This window comes from Poecilia reticulata, linkage group LG1, assembly GCF_000633615.1.
Source record: "Poecilia reticulata strain Guanapo linkage group LG1, Guppy_female_1.0+MT, whole genome shotgun sequence".
In the NCBI taxonomy this organism is placed as follows: domain Eukaryota; kingdom Metazoa; phylum Chordata; class Actinopteri; order Cyprinodontiformes; family Poeciliidae; genus Poecilia; species Poecilia reticulata.
This window is the reverse complement of record NC_024331.1, coordinates 4867537-4883187: the sequence shown is the minus strand read 5'-3', so window position 1 is coordinate 4883187 and position 15651 is coordinate 4867537. Positions and strand designations below refer to the sequence as shown.

The window sequence follows — 15651 nt, the reverse complement described above, 5'->3', positions numbered from 1 at the left end:
CCATTCAAAAACTTTGGTAGAAATAGCGTGTTTAATTTCAGGCTCCATTACATACAAAACAGAGAAAACAAGAGAGAATGCAATGTTGAATCCATTTATAGTCTAAACAGAGGAGCCGGCAGTTTATCTTGAGGAAATAAATAAAGGTGCACAAGTTAATTTGATCGTAACATGCGCAGTGCGCTGCGGCTGCACAACCAACGCGGTAATTTAAGTGTAGTCGTTTAATTTCATTTATTATAAGTTATTGGGGCCACAGTCATAGTTTTTGTCACTACGGAGAAAAAGTTACATGTATTTATTTGCTTTATGTGTGATGGGCTCTGGATTCACGGTTCAACTGGGTGAATATTAACTAAACCGCATAAAAATGCGGCTAAATAGCCGATGTTAATATGATTATAATTTGACGGGTAAAAATAGAACATGACCGATTATTTAAAATCCTGTCGGTCAAAAATGACGGAGAACAAAAAAGTCTAGCGCGACCTCTGCGACCTTACACCCCCGGGCCGCAGCAAATTTCCAAGTCGTGACCGGTCCGCGGTAATAAAAAGGTTGGGGACCACTGTTATAATGTCTCTTTAGGAGCTTTATTATAGGAAGATATAAAGTAAGAATTAATTTTTTTTTTCAAGCCCTACTTCTGTGACAGATCATAATTACTTATTCATGTTAGAAATGGAGGTAATTTCTCTCCATGTGTGAAACACGATGTTGGTGTGTGCTGAATGTCAAATAAGTGGCAATGAATTTTTTAACACCTTCTTGATAATAAAAATAGATAATTGTGAGGATTATGTTTCTCCACTTAGTAACAGTGTCAACACTGAAAAGTGTTGTTACCATTCATGGTTGAAGAGAATCTGGATTTTTGATTTTTTAATTGGTCAGACACCGGTCAGAGCTCACGAAGCTGTGAACTGTCAGGTTTCAATTCCCGACTAATTTCTAAAAAATAAATAGAAATCAGACTCTGCCTCCAATTCCTATGTTCATATTTTTTGTCAGTTGTTCAGATCAAAGTTCAGAATCGAGGGGAAAGTTTTCTGATTCCACTCATCTGCCGTTTTCTCTGTTCTTCTGTAATCAACAAGGATCCAATTGTTTCATAGTCGTATTAAGTAACAAGTCATTTGAAATGACATTGAAATATGAACTGATATCTACGCACATCTCATTTAAGTGCCAGCTATGACTTAAATTCACATAATAATAAAAAAAAAAAAAACGTAGCTTCTTTTTCAAAAGTACTTTTGTCAACTAACTAAATTTCGCAAGAACTTTAATTTTGTCACCACATTGTCTGGATGAAAGGCTTTAACTGCTGGCTGCTCTTATCTTTTGTTTGATTGTCTTTGATGATGGACAGGAACAGAACAATGACTGTACTTTTTTTTTGTTAAAACCAGCAGGTGAAGATTATTTTAATAAGAGCTGTCAATGTGAGTAAAAGATAATGGAAAAAAATGAATGAACAAAATCAGAGTTGAGGTCTGTGACATCAGCTGCAGAGGTTAGGATTGGTTTTGTGGCTTTACAACAGAGTTTGACTTTATCTACGTAATTTTGTAGAAATGCTCGTTCTGCCTGCTTTAAGTAATCCTGGCTCAGACGTATTAACCTACTGAACTGTACAGAGTTACTTCCCAGCATATTGTTCTGTTTTGCTCTATTGCTCCATTTACTATCTATTATGCTTTTTTTTTTAAGTACTTGTTTTGTTCCCAACTTGAAAAGACACAATGTCCTCTACATATTAGTCATCTTGTCAGCAACTCTGACTAGACTCTTTTTGGGAACCCTATCAGCAAAAATGCTCTGTAACCTTTCATAGCAAAGTTCACTAGCAAGAAATTACCTTTGTCACCCGTCAGATGGAATAGCACTGAATCGATGGCAGAGCGGGAAGGGAAGAGAAAACAGCAATAGATGCTCTCAGAGGAGGGAAAACAGTGAACTGAGTGGGAGGCAGGTTCTCCCACAGGCTCATTGTGTTTAGAGCTCTTTGTCAGCTCACTGATATCTTTAACTTTGCAAGATTGAAAAGAGAATGGAAAAGGAGAGGGAAAGGAAGACCTCTCTTTGTACACCATTTTTTTAGAATTACTTTATTTCAGATATACAGCTCGGATACTCCTTTATGCTGATAGTAAGAGGTTTTTCAGAACAAGGGTTTCCCAACAACATTTTGCTGATGGACTTGACTGAAAGTTGTCCATAACAAAGAGAAGGGTGAAGTTGGGTTGTGTCATGATTGGCTTATTGGCGCTAGGAAATTACAAAGGATTCTTAATTCTTTCTTTTACCTCGCGGCTCACACCAAAAGTTCATGGACTGGTAATGGTCTGCGTCTGGTAAATTTAAGAAGAATCTGACGCTACATCAGTTTTCTTTACGTTTCGTGTAGAAGGAAGTTGAGCTCAGTGACTTCTTCTGATGTTTTTGTGTCGATTCCTTCAACAGTTCTTGCTGCAGCGCCCCCGCAGGTGAGGAGGTGCAGAGGTTTTTCTAAGTGTTTAGTTTGTTTGACAGTGCAGTCAGACAGCAAACCTCACCAGCTGAAAATGGAAGTTCGATTGGTCCCCAAACAAACTGAATCTACTGGCCTATCAATTAAATGATCAAAATAAGAATTCCCACCTTTTGTCTTTGTTTTGTCAGAATAAAGACTTGAGATCTGACGTGTGGAATCCCAGCTCTTCATCTAAATCTGGCCCTAAAACAACATCATAGTCCACCATTTGCAATAGCTTATTTCCAAACAAAACACACACAAAAGCCGGAACGATATTATTTTAACATGCCTGTTAAATAATTCATGCTGTCTGAATCATTTCATTTACTAATGACTCCAGCATGAGTAATCTGTGACAGGGTTGTTTAAAAAAAATTTAAAAACAACAACAACAAAAGAACAGTGACCAATTACCACTAAGTAGACACAGTGTGAATTAAGATTTGTAAGACCTTGAAAAGTGAAAACAAGCAACACCACTGCATTAATATGTTAATAAGAACTGCCTTGCCACCTTTATTTGTGTAATTAAAATGTTTTCCAGTCTCTCTCTTTCTTGCACAGTGCTGTACTAAGAGAAACAGAAATGGAGGGAAAAGTGAAGCTCATAAAGGACTAGTACAAAAAATATTATGAGTATATTCTATCTATAATAGTTTATTGGCCAAAGAAATGGTAAGCAGATTGATGGGGCGTTTCAGCAATTCTTTTCGAAAAGTGAAACTGCTGTTATGTAGATTTATTAGACACAGTAATGTATTTTAAGCACTTATTTCTAATAATTTGGATTATTAGGGTGCAATGAAAACCTAAACCCCACATTTTCTGAAAAATTGAACAATAAATACAATAGAGCTACTCTACTGTACTTAAAAACTTTTGTCTTCCACCACAGAACTCCTGACATCCGAAATCAGGAGGCATTTATGCTAAATGAATATAATAATTATACAATAGTAAATAAAAAACATTAAAAGTTGATGTTTCTTTGCATATTTTTTAGCATCGTCTGTTAGCTTGCAGAGGGAACCACAACCAGAGGTCAGTGCTCCACAGGGGGTCATGTCATGGAGGAGTTTGGGAACCCCTGCTTGGCACTACAATCAATCATTCATAAACATATTCACACACTGATGGTGGTAAGCTACATTGTAGCCGCAGCTGCTCTGGGACAGATTGACAGAAGTGAGGCTGCCATTCAATCTGCGCCGCCGGACCCTTTGACCAACACCATCCGTCAAGGCGGGTCAAGTGTCTCGCCCAAGGACACATTGACGGGAACGAACGGAAGACGAGCTCGCAGCATCTGAAACTCAGTCCCCGCGTGCCGATTTTCCTAAATAAACCCAAGCAGCAGCTTCATCGTGACAGTTTCACTAAAGAAGCATCAGTCTTCATAAGAACTTAGCCATACGGCACATCTCTCTCTGTGGCACCTAGCATGGAGCAAAGGTCTGAATGTTTTGAAGGAATATAAAGTGTATGTTGAGGAAGATGGGCGTATTGCACAATAGGGGCTGCAGAGTGTGAAGAACCCAGATAGCAGTGAATCAAACGGGGTCATGGGCACAGTTTACCACACTCACTGCCCGGCACAATCAATCAATCAAGCTGCCTCGCCCCCCCACCGCGTGAAGCCATGTGTACGCTCAGTGAATACTTGGGCGCTGCCAAGGACTTGCTATTGTCTGCTGCCCTTTTCACCTTCCACCCTTTAGCAAGTCTTTTAATGGTATCTGGATGGGAAAGGAAAAAAACAGGAGGAAAGGGTAACCACTGGAGGAACAAGCACAAAAACTTTAGCAAGAGATGAAGAGAGAGAAGAGCAAGTAAGATAAAAAAATAAAAATTACCTGTTAATTAAACGTCCAGCGGTTTAGAAAGAGCTTTGTAACCAAACTGCTCCATAAAAATAACAAGATACCAGGAAGCAAACTCTTAGGAGATGAATAGATTGTGACTAGATGTCAGAGACAAGATGGGGGGAATCGCAATTAAACTTGCCGGGTTGACATTTGTCTCCGACTCCGGCCCCGTCAGAAGGAGGTACAAGTGCAAGAGTCGGTGATAACCGTCTTGCAGCTGCCAGTCGGAGCTGAAAATAACATTGGCTCCAACGTATTGCGCTTAATTAAACAGCACTTCCCGCCATGCACTCGGCATGTTCTACAGAGGAGGCAATAATGAAAGAGAAAAAAAATAAAGGAATCAAAGGAGAACGGTAGAAAAGAATAGCTGACGCTTTAGTTTCTTCGGAGAAACCCGACACAGAAGATCAGATGTTGGCTAAGTTGACTTTTATTGACATTTGGAGAATAGGGATTTGATTTCCTTTTTGTTGCTTCTGAAAATGAAAGCTACATTCACTCCTCATCTTGTGAGGTGACAGTAGCACCAAGCCACCATGTTTTTGTTCATGCTGCCTGTGAGGTAAACGGCGTGTCTGTTGCTGTGTGCTGCAGGAGAGCCAGTGGCTGGACAGTGTGTCTCTGCTGATTAAGGACTCGTTGGAAGGGGACATGATTGACAACCTCTCCGGGTCCGTTTTTCACCACTACTGCTCTTCTCCCGTCTGCAAGGACTGCAAGAGTCACCCGCAAGAGGTGAGTGTGGGAAACGCAAACACACACATTAGTTTAACGGACACATGTCCGTTTAGATGTCAATGTGGCGTTGCTTTTTTTTTGTGAACATTTGTCGTAAATTTCATGTCAATTACCCTAAAATAAAGATATTTACTGAGAAAGACAGTGACCTGTTCAATGTACGTTTTCTAAGCTGCATATAAATATAACCTAATAACGTTTTGGGTTTTATTTACCGTTTTGCCGTCTGCACACTGCAAAATGTGTGTTTTTGCTTCATGGATGGATGAGCTGTTACCGCCTCATCAACATTCTCATTTGAATAACATGGATCTTTTTAAGCCAGATGTAAACAACGCAGATCACCAAAGCATTAGAGACACTTTGATTCAAGAACAGATGAATCTAGACAGACGGTTTACACGAAAAGCAACAAAAGTGTTGAATATTTATATAATCCTTTTTATCTGTGGAGACAAATATATTCAATGAAATTCCAGATTTCCCCTATGGGACAATAAAGTTTGTTCTATTCCAAGTACCAGTCAGTTGCTAGGTTGGTACAACGTTGCTATGCAGGGACATTTAGGTCTGCAGTGGCTTTTAAAAGACGTTCGGTTGGTTCCAAAGTTTTACAAGGGAATCCCCTCAACACACATCACTCTACATGAAATAATGAATTCATACTGTCGTTTCGTGTGAATCATGACGGTACCATCCGAACGACACAGCTGAAACAGAGACGTGTCAGACCAGGGAATGTCTTTCCAAACTGTTACTGAGAGTTTATAATCGCCCATCATGTGTTTTAATACTGTAAACTACAAGACAAAAATTTCAAAAGTGAAATTATTCCAGTCTAAATAAGTGTGTGTACAAACTGTGGTCTTGCGTGTGAAGTGTGTGACGAGACGTGATTCTGATCTTGTCTGTGTTTCACTTTGAGAGAAACTCGATTCAACTCAGTTGTGAATCTGGGTTTTGTTAAAAGTAAAACTAATTACTGATTAACTTTTAATGTGTGTTTAAACAAATAATTAAAAAAAAAACTGTTTACACTAAGAAATAAGTCAAAATCTTGTCCTGTTTTAGTTAGAAAAATACTAATTAAAACACTTAAACTTTCACATTCTCCTTCACTCCAGATCAGTTTGTGTTCCGAACCTTTACGTCACATTTTGTTTCCTGACTGTTGCGTGCTTGCGATGCAGATCCGCCTGGCGGAGGTGGAGCAGGCGTCACTGATGTCAGAACAGCTGTCAGACAAATCCTCCTCTCCAGCGTTACCCGATGACCTCAGCCTGGACGAACACAGCAGCTACCAGCTGCTTGTCAGAGACGGTCAGGTGTGTCTCCACTCGCTCGCTCATGCTTAACAAGACCTTTCCAACTCGCTTGTCACACTCGTGTTGTTTCACACTGGTTACCCATAATTCTCTCCATGGACGAGATATTATTGTTATATCGAATTTCACGCTTTAAAAAAATAAAAAATAATTTGTAGCATCTAAGGGACTTTTTTGATATCAAACTTTAATGAATAGAACAATAATTGAAAAACCATTCATACCTCTTGAATATTTCCACTTTTTCACACTAAAAAGCAAAGTTGAGAGTATTTTAGGAGGTTTTCATGTGACAGACCAACACAGTGTGGGACATAACTGCGAATGGGGAGGAATATGATTTATCATTTTCATGTTTCAGACAAAAGAAAAATCTAAAAAGTGCCTCCTGGCTCTGATTGGTTGTTTTTGGGGCAGAAGGCAGAGGAGCTCAAATTTTTCATAGATTATCTGTCATATTCTATACTGTCACGACATGGTGATAGTTTCTCTAATGTGTAAAGATACTTTTTAAAAAAAAATAAAAGTTACGTACTGCATCTTTAAATATCTTTGTAGCTTTATCCCCGGCTGGTCTGGTGTAGTTTGGTTTTCATCACCTTCACTGAAAATCTGCATTTCACTCACATTTAATTACACCCAGGCTGACTAGTTACTTCTACTGACAGCGTCCGGGCGCTCTTCATTTACAGGTTTCACTATAAAGGGGACTGTGACAGACTGGCGACCTGTCCAGGGTGACCCCGCCTCTCGCCCGGAACGTTAGCTGGAGATAGGCACCAGCAACCCTCCCGACCCCACTGAGGGACAAGGGTGTAAAGAAAATGGATGGATGGATGGATGGATAGACTATAAAGGGGATTGAATACAAATGCATGCCACACTCTTCACTGTGGCATGCACCTTTACAGCCATGCACCATTTTGTACTGTTGTTCCACTCCAGTTCACAACAAAACATTTGTAGATTTGCTGACGTAATGAGACAAAAATAAATTTATTAATTTAAAAAATGAAAAATTCAAGAGGTATGAAAACTTTGGTAAGACATCAAAAGATACTGTCGTTTGGGTTTTAAAGAGCTACAAATCATCTTGACAGACTAACTTGCTAATCACCTTTAATTACTATTTATGCTTCAGCGAGTGACTAAAACATGTCTCCCACTGTGTTTTGATGTGGTTGAGCTGTAGTGTGTGTGTGTGTGTGTGTGTGTGTGTGTGTGTGTGTGCGTGTGCGTGTGTGTGTGTGTGTGTATAAGACACTTTTCTTTCATATTTCCATCTTCAGACTGACTCTTTGCTTCCAGCCCACCTGGCCCGTTTCATCTCTGCTCAGTTCATTTGATCCCGCGGTGCCGTCAACAACAACGGCAACCACGACAACAACAAAAACAACTAAACAATTATGATGCTTTGAAGGCCGTTGGTGTTATATACCTGTTAGCGCTAGAAATTTCAAATCAGACTTGCACGGATGCACAAAGGTGGGGGCATGATGAGCAAGCGTTTTGAAAGTGGAAACAAATTGATTTCCATTACGGCGCGAGGAAACGAAAGGCTTCAGTGAAACGTCGGTGCATTTTGGGCGTAGTGCCAACTCTCTGCTAGTTTTCCTTCTCGACTGACCCGGCTTTTTAAGAATTTCTCCTGTTTTTGGTTTTTTGTTGTTTTGTTTCCAGAGGGGCAGCAGTGACTCCCACAGCTCAGAGGAGTTGCTCATGCAGGGAGGCTGCAGGAGACCTTACCCCTCCAGTTCAGGAAGTGAAGAGTTCCTCCATCCACCTCTGAATCCTCCTCCTCTGGAGCAGCAAACCTCAGCACATGGAAAAGGTACTGCAGAAGATTTATTTAAAAAAAAAAACAGTTTTTATTTTATTTTTTCCTGTTGTGGAACAAAATTTATTTCCAAACACTGTTAGATGAAATCACTCCATCAGGTTTATTTGTATATTGTGCAAAATACAGAGAGCTTGTAAGACAGTCAGTGATGAAGAGGTTCTGGATGAAAAGCTCCTCCAGGCAGAGACAAACATATGACTTTTATTATATTTCTGCAGTCAACACTGGGAGAAGGTAGCAGATAGGTTTTCTGTCTCATGTACTATACTGTCACAAAATAATGATAATTTGAATATGTAAAAAAAAAAAACATATTTATTTTCTTATAGCTCCATAGTGCAGCTTTAAGAAAAATGCCAAAAATGAGAACAAATCAGATTGTTAGAAATGAGGCAGATGAGAATCTGAAACCTCCTGATTTGGTTAAATGCTGACTTGACATAAATGATGACGCATCTGATGACACTTATAGGCAGCATGGTATGATGTATGCACGCGCTAAAATGCTGATCAGGAAATTCGGCTGAGTGCTCAAGTTGTGTGAAAATAGCTGTTTTTAAAGCCTTCTGTAAACGGCCCATCTGTGGCGACGGCGGCGCACAGGAAGCAGCACGCAGAAACTTTATGCGACGTGCATTAATGGTACGAGGCCACAACTCGACGTGCCACATGGAGTAATGCTAGCCATCTGTTTGGAGATGTTTTTGTTCCCGCAGGCCCTGCAGTGCTCAGGAAACTGGTGTAGATCATCTCTCATTTCAACGTGTCGACTTCAATCTCTTTTTGCGTTTTTGTTTTTTTGCCTCTTTGCGCTTTAGACCCTTCGCCGCGTCCAGAACAAATATGGTCCGATTCATTTGGATGCATTTATAGAAGCCGATCTTTACTAAAAAGTCGCCTTCCTTCCGCAGAAGGCGATGAAAACACACGCAGTGGGGCGGCCGATGCGGCTTCGCCCGTGTTTCAGCTCCCAGCAGACTTCTTCCACCCAGCCGCCGCAGCGCAGTCAGACGCTCACGGGGACGGCATGAGGCCGAGGGACATGGACCCGTCCCGGCTGGCGTCCCCCGCCTCCTGGGCCTCTCTACGCTCCCCCGGAGCCAACAGCAGGCCTCTGAGCTCTCAGGTGAAAACATAACGCTGTTCTCTTTTAAACAAGGAAAGCCCATCTAGTTGTGTTTTCCATGTGTCTAATCAAGAGAGAGTCTTGACGCTTTAATGTCCTTGAATCCAAGGATCTTAAGTCCCAGACTTTTTGGACTTCCACTAATATAAATCTGTTGGTTTTTGCCTTTAAATCCACACTTAACTGAGTGAAGTGAGAGTTTTCAGCCTGGCCTTTCATTCAGACAATAACTGTGTTTGGGTTTTTTCCTGCAGCTGAACATTCTTATCACTGTTTAATGAGAATCCTACTCCACAGTGAAACCAACACACAGCCTTTTGTTGGCTTCTGCATGAAACAACCCAGAATAAAAAAAAAGAGGAGCTTTTTTTAGTTCTTGCTCTTTTTGTAACCATGGAAACAGATTTTTATTTTTTTATTTTCCCCCCTCTTCTCCTGTACCTGCTCGGTTTGTTTAGCTCGTGGCTGAGTGGCTCTGTGATCCTCAGCTGCTACAGTAATGCTCTGGGGTCCTCGGCTAATTAGCCTAGCCAGCCCAGAGCCTGATACTGACGCGCTGCACGCCGTTTCCCCCCCGGCTCTGGTTCCTTACCGTCTCCTATGTTGCCTTTTTCTCTCTCCCTGCTGCTCTTTCTCTTCCTGTGTCCCTTATGAGCCTTATTAGTCTTTCGGATTGACTCATGTCAGTTTAACTTTGGTTCAAAATACATACATGAGAGATAGATAGAAAGGTAGGTGGGTGGGTGGGTGGATGGATGGATGGATGGATGGAAATATTTTTTCTGAGTGTACTTTCATTATTAAGCCATTATTACTGTAGTTGTTGAAAACAGAGCCAAAATGACAATATGATCATTTACAGCAATCATTTCTGGAACAACAGGTCTACTGACATTCTGTTTTATAAAACCCTTCATTTTTCTTTTTTGCAGTATTCAGATTATTATAACTTTGGGTTTTCAGTTGCTGCACAATTATGAACAGAAAAAGAAAAATATCACTGTGTGTAATGAGATGCATTAACTGTTCAAAAACTCAGTAATGATTCTCTTTGTGCAGCATCCATCGCACAGCGACTCGTCCTTGGCCACAGGCAGTTCAGATGGCAGCCTGCAGGCCGCGCCGGATGAAGGGCTCGGCTTGGGCGTGTGTCCACCTCGACATCTGGATCTCCCCGTGCCCGTCCTCCGCCCGGTGCCCGCCGTTGCGTTGCGCCCTAAAGAACAGCCCACAGCGGACCGGGGACAGCCACCGCTGAGCGGACGGAGCTCTGCCACTCGGAGGAAACAGAGGAGCCACAGCAGCAGCGGCGCCCCCAGCTGCCCCCAGCAGGACTGCGTGGACCCTTCAGATGAAGAGGCGGGGACAGGAAGGGACGGCAGCGAACACTTGTCGGAAACGCTCAACAGTCTGTCCCTCACGTCGCTGCTCGCCCCGGGCCCTCTGGCGCTCACGGCGATGAAGAAATGCAACAGCACGGGATCGATGGACCGCTCGAACCTGTCCGCCCGAGGGAAAGGCGGCCGACACACATGCGCCGTAGATCCCCATGGATTCTCGTCCAGTCCTTGGATCGAGGGGAGGGCAGAAGCGTCGCTGGAGGAGAGTAACGTGGCGAAGAGCTGCGCTCGGCACGTCAACACATGCGCCAGGAAAAAAAGATGAAACGCACGTTGGTCTTCTGTCGCCGAACAGTTAAATCCTCTGCGTTTCTGGTGTTTGAACGTAGCAGGAGGAGACTTCTCAACGCGTGTCCTTTGTTCAGTGCTCTGTGTTACTCTGTTGGGATCWGTCCTTTCTTTAAAAGATGCCTAATTCTTTCCATTTTGCACAGGAGATGGTTACTTTTTGACAGGTTTTAGCAGTAATCACAAGTCGATTCACTTTTTTCTTTTTCTTTTTTTGGCATAGCCATGATTTGGCTTCGAACTTTGCCAGTCTTGGGGGTTTTTATGGAAGAAGCATTTAGAGAGCACAGGCCTGAAGTTTGCAGTGATTACTATGATGACATTAAATTACAGGAGACGGGGCTCCATTGACCCGTGTCCCCACAGCCTTTGTGCAAAAACAAAACAGTCTTACGTGACTGCAGACGACCTCCAGAGCTCCTCTTTGAGGAAACACTGAACTTTGTACAGCTAGTCTTTAGGGGTTTTCTAATATCCATGGATAACAGTAGCATCCCCCTTTTTTCCAATCTCTGGTGAATTTCGTAGATTCAGACAGACTGTGTATTTTTATTTTTTAGACTATTATTATTATTATTATTTGTTCATTTTGAAGGCCCACCCACCGGCCTCCATTTTTGGGAACCAGAGGACAGAAATGTAACAGAGTCTCTGACTGATGAAGGGATTCTTGTTGAAAAGAATCCATGAATGCTGCTAAGAATTAAAGTGAGGAGTAGAGGAAGCATTGTTCACTTTAACAGAGGAACCATTTTTACTTTTCAAGTGCATATGAAGGGCTATAATGTACTGAAGGCAAACCTGGGCTAAATACTATGGTTATTATTCAGTTTTATTAGAAAATATTATCAAGGCACCTGGAAGACCTCATGACTTTAGACATGGAAAATGTAGGCAATAGTGTTTCCATACTAAACCTCCAAAATATATTTGAAAAGAGTAAGTAACCCTAGAAGTGAGGTAATCACTTTTATATCAGAATAATGAACACTTTGTCAGTCTCTGCAAGAAGACAGTAGGTCCTTGTTAGCTGTTGGGTCAAGTCTTTGGACAGGGATCTGGTTTAAGCCGGTCTGACCAGCTTAGCTAAAGCACAGCCTTCATTAACACCTTTTTCTTTGCTTTTGGGGATTTTCTGAGTGGTTTTTCTTGTGAGTCTTAATTGGCAGGGTGCCATCTTTCAGACTTTTGCAGTTCAGTTTGTTTTGTGCGTCGCATTGTTGGTACCCGACAGTCCGTCAATTCATAGCAGCTTTAGGGATTTTTCATACCCGCATTGGTAAGAAGGGAGTCCAGATCATTTTTGTAAACATCTATTCGTAGTCTACTACAAAGAAAAGAAGTTATGTGATTTCAACTGAGAACAAATTGCCATTGAGACAAACTGATCCAAAGTTTTTCTGTTTGTTTGTTTTTTAGCAGGGCTAATATCTAGCTTATTGGCTCGGAAACACTATTGATTCTTTGAGAGGCAAAGACACACATCTAACAAAAACGAGTGCTGGAAAGATCATCCTAAAGTTATACTACTGATCCAATCCAAACAGAATATAAAGAGACCTCTGTTATGATACTTCAACTTGCAGTGTGTAACTTTGACAAAAATGTCACCATGTCGTCACATTATGGTATGAGGCAGAAGACATGTCTGTCTCATAAAAAAAAAAAAAAATCGAACTGTCAATCACTGTCGTCCACACGCCGCTCATACAGGTTCTCTTGCTTTCTACTGCACTACAGCTGGTTCACCACATGCGATGATCATGTTTTCAGTTCTCTGAATAGAACAGTAACTTGTTTCTCCCCCATTAGCCATTTAACAGCACTAAGCCCCTCCCCTTCACTCTGATTGGTTGTTTTTGATCGGGAGCGGTACATTTCTTCAGGTAACAGCAGTTCAGGGATGAGGAGGAGCAGCTCCATTTTGTCACAGATTATGTGTCTCGTACCATACTGTGACAACATGGTGACAGTGTTAACAAATATGAAACAAAAAACAAAAAAAAACAGAACACAAGTTTTTTTAAAAGGATCCAGACTGCAGCTTCTTTACGCAATCGACCACATAGATTTCATTTAAAATCTATGTGGTCGAGTCAAAAAGTTATTTGACCCAGGTCTGCTTGAGTGTAGCATGTCTTTAGAAAACAGCATAGCGAGCAATGTTGGTTAAATTGATGTTGTATGTTTATATCTGAGCACTTGTGTTGACTAAAAGTGATTACGAATCGTTTAGTACATGTCACAGTCCATAAATATCCAACCAAGATAGACCTCAGGTGGACAAATGCACACACAAAAAAAATCMTAAATACCATCGCAAATGTCATACAAACAAACACCTTCATACCAAGATGTTGATGTCAACACTATGCAGGATTTCTTTGTGCTTGTTTCAGACGAGAGAGGAAACCTGGGTGTTCATGATCGCTGCTTCGTCTTCATCCCCTTCGTTAAACTAACCCAATTCCATTACCTCCCTCCTGCGAGGAAGTCGGCGTATTAAATGACTACCCCACCTCTATTTGAGATATGCAATATATGCTGCGATGTGATGATGTACAGCTAGATGTGTGAGACTCATAGAGACAGGCAATATAAAGAGAGGAGATTGTAATTTATGAATTTATGTATTGGAATAAAATGTCGCCATCATTCAAAAAGGTCACCAAAAGGAAGATTGTGTATTCATGTATTCTGAACTGTGTGTTGCCTTTCGCTGCCATCTCAACCCAGTTTTAGTTTACCAAAATGCATGTTTTTTTTTCCTCCTTTCTTTTTCTTTTAGTTTTCTTAAATGTCAAACTTGTGTCATAAAAAAATGGAATAGCTTTTCAACCGTGTTTGACTCTTGATGTTCTTTCATTGTGTTGTTTTAGTAAAGTCAGTATAAATCTTTATTTGCACAGCACCTTTCAAGATAAACTTATTGGTGTGGGTTTCCTCATGTGGGGTGTAAGGATGCATTAGTCCTGTCTGCTCTGATCCTCCATCTGGATATTCAATGGAAGATCTGCTGGGAGCAAATGCAGATGGATTAGCAGTGGAATCACATAGAAAACAAAAAAAAATGACTATTTAGTCAGGATCATGGCGGCAGCATTTTGTACAGACTGCAACTGGTCCGGGAACGTTGTGCTCAGATGTGTGAGACAAAAAAAAAAAGGCTTGAAGAAAAGATTGTATTTTAGGAGAAGAATCAACGGAGCTCAATTTGGCATCATTTCTCAAATCATACAAACTGGATCAAACCGGATAATTGATATGAATGTCAAAGCATAAAACGTAAGTCAAAGGCCATCCCAAGGTTTCCAACAGTAGATCTAGCAAACAAATGTAATAAAGTTTTTTTTTTCTCTACTTACCTGAAGAAATCTGTCAGCTTTTAGTTGAAAGCTTGACATTTTACTAAAATGTGCAGTTTTGAAACCTCATTAGGGAGACGAGGAAAATATCAGCTGCAAAACAGACATATCCTTAAAAGAGACGACAGCAGAGCAAAAACAACAATGGGCCCATTATAGACCCATCATCTAACTGATTCTGCTGGAATGCTTTAAATAAAAACCTGAGACCTGGAAAGCACTAAAACAGCTGTGATGCTGCTCCACAACAAAAACTAAAGGTCAACTCTGTTCTGAAAGGAGCTGGAGCAGAACGGAGAATCCCAGCTGATGAGGGAGAGCCGTAAAGATACTCAACTAAGGTGACTCCGCATATTTAATTCCAACTCATAGCAGGTAAAAAACATTTACACAAACCGAACACAAAACAATAAATGGTACCAACAAATATTTACGTGCATGCAAATCATTAGAACTAATCTAAGGTCAATCAAAGAATAAATGTAACTAAATATAATTCCTCAGAGTATTGCGCTCCAGGAACTTTCTGGCAGCAGCTGGAGCTCCTCTTGTTACTCCACCCTGCTGACGAAACGCACCATGAACAGGTAAGTACTTCAACAATTGGCAAACTCAAATTAAACTAACAGAAATTAGAACCAAACTGACATTTTACCCACAATCTCCCTGTACAGAAAGGATGGCCAGTCCCTCTGCCTGCAAGAATGTTTAACTCAATGTAACTGAAATAAAGAACTGAAAGAAAAAGAATTTGGTCTGTAAATAAACTAAACAACATAATATCAACAATCAATTAGAGATGGATTTTTTGGCACAAAAATGGCTCATATTTCAAAATCATAAGGCAGAGGAGAACGTTCCGGACACATTATTATTTAAGGTATAAATTGTTAAGCACATGAAGAAAAAATTGAGGCGTCCAAACAAGCTTGTAAAGCTGACAAAATGATTGTAGAGATGCCGCCTGTACTGATCAGTGTGTCGCTGGCTGGCAGTTTCCCTTCTTTCATTCAGGCAACATCATTGCTGAGGATGTAGAACAGGCAAAACCTTAAAGCTCATTTTTGTAAAAATGTTCCCTGCTATACTTCCATTCACGTGGAAAGCAAACTTTTCCCGGATTCACACACACACACGCACACACGCACACACACACACGTCCTATTTGGGTTTTCCCCAAATC

General features: G+C 41.0%; 1 protein-coding gene across 5 annotated transcripts in view; it reads left to right on the top strand.

Annotated features, from left to right (window-relative positions):
* The window catches only part of LOC103479941 (voltage-dependent T-type calcium channel subunit alpha-1I-like), a 200969-nt gene extending 187028 nt beyond the window's left edge, over window positions 1–13941 (top strand). For all 5 annotated transcript variants that reach the window (XM_008434689.2, XM_008434762.2, XM_008434828.2 and 2 more), the window contains 5 exons: window positions 4981–5121; window positions 6315–6449; window positions 8130–8280; window positions 9201–9415; window positions 10475–13941. In XM_008434689.2, the coding sequence (XP_008432911.1) occupies window positions 4981–5121; window positions 6315–6449; window positions 8130–8280; window positions 9201–9415; window positions 10475–11080 (1248 nt within the window). In that variant the 3' untranslated portion in view covers window positions 11081–13941. The remainder of the gene's footprint in view (window positions 1–4980; window positions 5122–6314; window positions 6450–8129; window positions 8281–9200; window positions 9416–10474) is intronic.
* The last annotated feature ends 1710 nt before the right edge of the window (window positions 13942–15651 follow it).